Source organism: Panulirus ornatus, chromosome 20 (genome assembly GCF_036320965.1).
Source record: "Panulirus ornatus isolate Po-2019 chromosome 20, ASM3632096v1, whole genome shotgun sequence".
In the NCBI taxonomy this organism is placed as follows: domain Eukaryota; kingdom Metazoa; phylum Arthropoda; class Malacostraca; order Decapoda; family Palinuridae; genus Panulirus; species Panulirus ornatus.
Window position 1 is genome coordinate 72,604,982 of NC_092243.1, and position 6,988 is coordinate 72,611,969.

The 6,988-nt window shown below is 45.0% G+C and overlaps 1 protein-coding gene across 1 annotated transcript in view; it reads left to right on the forward strand.

The window, feature by feature from the left end:
* Window positions 1–398: 398 nt before the first annotated feature.
* The window catches only part of LOC139756133 (uncharacterized), a 53,524-nt gene continuing 46,934 nt past the window's right edge, over window positions 399–6,988 (forward strand). The window contains exon 1 of the mRNA XM_071675237.1: window positions 399–428. Coding sequence (XP_071531338.1) covers window positions 418–428 — 11 coding nt within the window. The 5' untranslated portion in view covers window positions 399–417. The remainder of the gene's footprint in view (window positions 429–6,988) is intronic.

Genomic DNA, 6,988 nt, shown 5'->3' on the forward strand with positions numbered 1-6,988 from the left:
TCTCTAGCAACTCATTTCGGCGACCATATACGTGAGTCGCGTATTTCCATGTCCGTATGATTCAAAAATATATTATTTTCACTTTAAGAGAAGACACATTTATCTCACTTTGACTTATATTATCGAAGGTATAATATCTAGTGTTCTGTGATCTTTGGAACTGTTTGTGTTTGTGCGAAGCCTCAACCACCATGGAACACCCACCGGAAACACAAGGAAAACATGAACAGATGAGGGAGACTCTGGCTATTGCATTATAATCTTGGAACATCAATTTTCTCTAGACCTTGTACGTAAACAACGTGCGTGACTGCCAGGCGTGAGCTTTCGACTTTTCGGCCCCGCGCTGTACGATCACTGCGTCAGGCGAGGGTAGCTCCCCGGCAGCGTGGCTCGGGCATTACCAACGCTGCCGTCATGGAGGACAGGTGAGTAACCCAGGGGCTCCGTGGTTGAAGGGAAACTGAATTAAGATCCGCCTAAGTTCATATTGGTCTGTGGTAATTAGTGTAGAAAATGGGAACACGGGTTCTTAGCTTTCTGTAAATTACACGCGTGTGGTGATAGAAAATGATTTACGAAAAAGATTTTGACTTTACTGATGTGTATTGTATTTATAAACAAATGGGATTTGATGTGGCAGTTTTTTATTTATTAAGTGTTTTTAATGGATAATTCATTTATTTGAATTTTATTTGAATAAATGAAGTGTTCGTGTATTGGGGATATGTTGGTGAATGTGACTGTGGGCACTGCGCTGTTTTGGGGTATGTGTGGGTGGTGATGGGGCAAGCTGGGGCACCCGTTACCCTCCACCCATCCCTCCCTCCCTCCCCCTTCCGTTAACAGGAACATTGACACGTTGGGTTGTGTTGTGAGGGGGTTGTGTTGTGAGGGGTTGTGTTGTGAGGGGTTGTGTTGTGAGGGGGTTGTGTTGTGAGGGGTTGTGTTGTGAGGGGTTGTGTTGTGAGGGGGTTGTGTTGTGAGGGGTTGTGTTGTGAGGGGTTGTGTTGTGAGGGGGTTGTGTTGTGAGGGGTTGTGTTGTGAGGGGTTGTGTTGTGAGGGGGTTGTGTTGTGAGGGGGTTGTGTTGTGAGGGGTTGTGTTGTGAGGGGTTGTGTTGTGAGGGGTTGTGTTGTGAGGGGTTGTGTTGTGAGGGGGTTGTGTTGTGAGGGGTTGTGTTGTGAGGGGTTGTGTTGTGAGGGGTTGTGTTGTGAGGGGGTTGTGTTGTGAGGGGTTGTGTTGTGAGGGGTTGTGTTGTGAGGGGGTTGTGTTGTGAGGGGTTGTGTTGTGAGGGGTTGTGTTGTGAGGGGGTTGTGTTGTGAGGGGTTGTGTTGTGAGGGGGTTGTGTTGTGAGGGGGTTGTGTTGTGAGGGGGTTGTGTTGTGAGGGGTTGTGTTGTGAGGGGTTGTGTTGTCATCATATAACCCACAAGTCTTGTTGTTGGTCTTGGCACCTGAACTCGTGATGTCATTTTTTTTTTTAGTTATTTCTCTACTTTTCTCCCTTCTGTTATCCCTCTCCCTCCCTTATGTTGTTATCCTTATCCCTCCCTCCCTTCTGTTGTTATCCTTATCCCTCCCTCCCTTCTGTTGTTATCCCTTTTTCTCCCTCTTCTCTCTTGTTATCCCTCTCCCTCCCTCCCTTCTGTTGTTATCCTTATCCCTCCCTCCCTTCTGTTGTTATCCTTATCCCTCCCTCCCTTCTGTTGTTATCCCTTTTTCTCCCTCTTCTCTCATGTTATCCCTCCCTCCCTTCTGTTGTTATCCCTTTCTCTCCCTCTTCTCTCTTGTTATCCCTCTCCCTCCCTCCCTTCTGTTGTTATCCTTATCCCTCCCTCCCTTCTGTTGTTATCCTTATCCCTCCCTCCCTTCTGTTGTTATCCCTTTTTCTCCCTCTTCTCTCTTGTTATCCCTCTCCCTCCCTTCTGTTGTTATCCCTTTTTCTCCCTCTTCTCTCTTGTTATCCCTCTCCCTCCCTTCTGTTGTTATCCCTCTCCCTCTTTCTCTCTCTTCTGTTGTTGTCCTTCTCCCTTCCTCCCTTCTGTTGTTGTCCCTCTCCCTTCCTCCCTTCTGTTGTTATCCCTATCCCTTCCTCCCTTCTGTTCTTATCCCTCTCCCTTCCTCCCCTCCCTTCTGTTATTAACCCTCTCCCTCCCTCCCTTCTGTTGTTCTCCCTCCCACTTTGCTGCAGTCGTCACTCATCCCACCCATCTTCAGTCATCCCTCCCTCCCTCCCTCCCTCCCTCCCTCCCTCCACCTGCAAAACGAACAGACACCACAAATGGTCAGGGAAGAACCTGCTGAAATTTAACGATGTGAGACGCCACCAGAGATCCTGTTCAACGATGTGAGACGCCACCAGAGATCCTGTTCAACGACGTGAGACGCCACCAGAGATCCTGTTCAACGACGTGAGACGCCACCAGAGATCCTGTTCAACGACGTGAGACGCCACCAGAGATCCTGTTCAACGATGTGAGACGCCACCAGAGATCCTGTTCAACGACGTGAGACGCCACCAGAGATCCTGTTCAACGATGTGAGACGCCACCAGAGATCCTGTTCAACGACGTGAGACGCCACCAGAGATCCTGTTCAACGATGTGAGACGCCACCAGAGATCCTGTTCAACGACGTGAGACGCCACCAGAGATCCTGTTCAACGATGTGAGACGCCACCAGAGATCCTGTTCAACGACGTGAGACGCCACCAGAGATCCTGTTCAACGATGTGAGACGCCACCAGAGATCCTGTTCAACGACACCTCTCTGTGCCTCCTCACAGCTCGAGACACAGAGTGGGGGGGGGGGGACCTCTCCGCCAGACGCGTTGATAAGGTGATAATCGTTATCAACGCGTCAGGTTGTGAGGAGTATGATAAGGATAACGCTGACAACGAGGCATATAGAAAACGATGAAGAATAACACTGACAACGAGGAATATAGAAAACGATGAAGAATAACACTGACAACGAGGAATAGAAAACGATGAAGAATAACGCTGACAACGGGGAATATAGAAAACGATGAAGAATAACGCTCACAACGAGGAATATAGAAAACGATGAAGAATAACGCTCACAACGAGGAATATAGAAAACGATGAAGAATAACGCTGACAACGGGGCATAGAAAACGATGAAGAATATCGCTCACAACGAGGCATAGAAAACGATGCAGAATAACGCTCACAACGAGGAATATAGAAAACGATGAAGAATAACGCTCAACGAGGAATATAGAAAACGATGAAGAATAACGCTGACAACGAGGAATATAGAAAACTATGAAGAATAACGCTCACAACGAGGCATAGAAAACGATGAAGAATAACGCTCACAACGAGGCATAGAAAACGAAGAATAACGCTCACAACGAGGAATATAGAAAACGATGAAGAATAACGCTCAACGAGGAATATAGAAAACGATGAAGAATAACGCTCAACGAGGAATATAGAAAACGATGAAGAATAACGCTCACAACGAGGCATAGAAAACGATGAAGAATAATGCTGACAACGAAGCATATAGAAAACGATGAAGAATAACGCTGACAACGAGGCATAGAAAACGATGAAGAATAACGCTGACAACGAGGAGCATAGAAAACGATGAAGAATAACGCTCAACGAGGAATATAGAAAACGATGAAGAATAACGCTCACAACGAGGCATAGAAAACGATGAAGAATAATGCTGACAACGAAGCATATAGAAAACGATGAAGAATAACGCTGACAACGAGGCATAGAAAACGATGAAGAATAACGCTGACAACGAGGAGCATAGAAAACGATGAAGAATAACGCTCACAACGAGGAATATAGAAAACGATGAAAAGTGTGTTCAACGTGTGATTCAGATCCACCTCCTCTAGCCTAGTGAAAAAGTATTGGGCATTTAAAATCATTCGGCGTTTAAAAAAAGTAGGAGTAGAAAGTTATATGATAATCTACGTTTATGCGTAGATAATCTCTCAGGCCCCACTTATAGGTTTTGATTAACGAAGGAACGGAATTATGAGAACCGTAATGATGTATGAGATTATTCCAAAAAAAATGATCAAACTAATTCGAGAACCGAAGAAAAAGAAAAAGGTAGTGGATTATTATTCATGGTTCTGCCATAAGAAACATACATGGGGACAAGTACAGAGGCATTGAAAAATGGAACAAGTGCAGAGGCATTTAAAATGGAACAAGTGCAGAGGCATTTAAAAATGGAACAAGTAAAGAGGCATTTAAAGATGGAATAAGTACAGAGGCATTGAAAAATGGAACAAGTGCAGAGGCATTTAAAATGGAGCAAGTGCAGAGGCATTTAAAATGGAACAAGTAAAGAGGCATTTAAAGATGGCATAAGTACAGAGGCATTTAAAAATGGAACAAGTGCAGAGGCATTTAAAAATGGAACAAGTACAGAGGCATTTAAAAATGGAACAAGTACAGAGCCATTTAAAATGGGACAAGTGCAGAGACATTTAAAATGGAACAAGTGCAGAGGCATTTAAAATGGAACAAGTAAAGAGGCATTTAGAATAGAACAAGTACAGAGGCATTTAAAAATAGAACAAGTACAGAGGCATTTAAAGATAGAACAAGTTCAGAGGCATTTGAAATGTCAATTACGGAGGCATTTATAATTGGAACACTTGCAGAGGCATTTAGAAATGGAACAAGTACAGAGGCATTTAAAAAACAAGTGCAGAGGCATTTAAAATACGGTATTAAAAAAAAGAAAAGTGTTGATCAGTACGCGTTAACTCTGATTATTGGTATAATCTTATACGTATTATTTATTCTTTCGTTGTATTTAGCGAATTTACATTATTTTTTTTCTTTTATCTTTTTTTAATGTTTAATTCGCCTTTCTCTCCCGTTTTCTATTGCCATTTACATATCATTTTTATCTTCTTTGTGTTTACCTTGAGCTGGGACCCGAGTGGTGAGTTGTATTTGTGAAAGGTTCATTTTCTACACTTATATATACTGCCAGATTAGACTCAGTGTATCAGTGCATCTTTGCTGTGTTTTTAAAGCGCTATACTGTCGAGGTATACTGAGGAGGCGAGTATACTGACTGTACACTCCTCCCTCTTCCCTCCTCCTGCCATGAGCCAGCTGTGTTCAGGAGGCCAAGTATACTGAGATGGCCAGAACACAGAACCAACTATACTGAAGAGGTCAGAACAAAGAGCCAAGTATGCTGAGGTGGCCAGAACACAGAACCAAGTATACTGAAGAGGTCAGAACAAAGAGCCAAGTATACTGAGATGGCCAGAACACAGAACCAAGTATACTGAAGAGGTCAGAACAAAGAGCCAAGTATGCTGAGGTGGCCAGAACACAGAACCAAGTATACTGAAGAGGCCAGGACACAGAGTCAAGTATGCTGAGGTGGCCAGAACACAGAACCAAGTATACTGAAGAGGCCAGGACACAGAGTCAAGTATGCTGAGGTGGCCAGAACACAGAACCAAGTATACTGAAGAGGCCAGGACACAGAGTCAAGTATGCTGAGGTGGCCAGAACACAGAACCAAGTATACTGAAGAGGCCAGGACACAGAGTCAAGTATGCTGAGGTGGCCAGAACACAGAACCAAGTATACTGAAGAGGTCAGAACAAAGAGCCAAGTATACTGAGATGGCCAGAACACAGAACCAAGTATACTGAAGAGGTCAGAACAAAGAGCCAAGTATGCTGAGGTGGCCAGAACACAGAACCAAGTATACTGAAGAGGCCAGGACACAGAGTCAAGTATGCTGAGGTGGCCAGAACACAGAACCAAGTATATTGAAGAGGTCAGAACAAAGAGCCAAGTATACTGAGATGGCCAGAACACAGAACCAAGTATACTGAAGAGGTCAGAACAAAGAGCCAAGTATGCTGAGGTGGCCAGAACACAGAACCAAGTATACTGAAGAGGTCAGAACAAAGAGCCAAGTATGCTGAGGTGGCCAGAACACAGAACCAAGTATACTGAAGAGGCCAGGACACAGAGTCAAGTATGCTGAGGTGGCCAGAACACAGAACCAAGTATACTGAAGAGGCCAGGACACATAGCCAAGTATACTGAAGAGGCCAGGACACAGAGCCAAGTATACTGAGGAGGTCAGAACAAAGAGCCAACTATACTGAGGTCAGAACAAAGAGACAAGTATACTGAGGTTAGAACACAGAGAACTCTCCCGCTATACTGAGTAAAACAAAACAGTTATCTTCTACTCACTAACTCTCCACCTCAGTATACTCTACCCAGTGACTCTCCACCTCAGTATACTGTACCCAGTGACTCTCAACTTCAGTATACTGTACCCAGTGACTCTCCACCTCAGTATACTCTACCCAGTGACTCTCCACCTCAGTATACTCTACCCAGTGACTCCCCACCTCAGTATACTCTACCCAGTGACTCTCCACCTCAGTATACTCTACCCAGTGACTCCCCACCTCAGTATACTGTACCCAGTGACTCTCCACCTCAGTATACTGTACCCAGTGACTCTCCACCTCAGTATACTCTACCCAGTGACTCTCCACCTCAGTATACTCTACCCAGTGACTCTCCACCTCAGTATACTCTACCCAGTGACTCTCCACCTCAGTATACTGTACCCAGTGACTCTCCACCTCAGTATACTGTACCCAGTGACTCTCCACCTCAGTATACTCTACCCAGTGACTCTCCACCTCAGTATACTCTACCCAGTGACTCTCCACCTCAGTATACTCTACCCAGTGACTCTCCACCTCAGTATACTGTACCCAGTGACTCTCCACCTCAGTATACTGTACCCAGTGACTCTCCACCTCAGTATACTCTACCCAGTGACTCTCCACCTCAGTATACTCTACCCAGTGACTCTCCACCTCAGTATACTGTACCCAGTGACTCTCCACCTCAGTATACTGTACCCAGTGACTCTCCACCTCAGTATACTGTACCCAGTGACTCTCCACCTCAGTATACTCTACCCAGTGACTC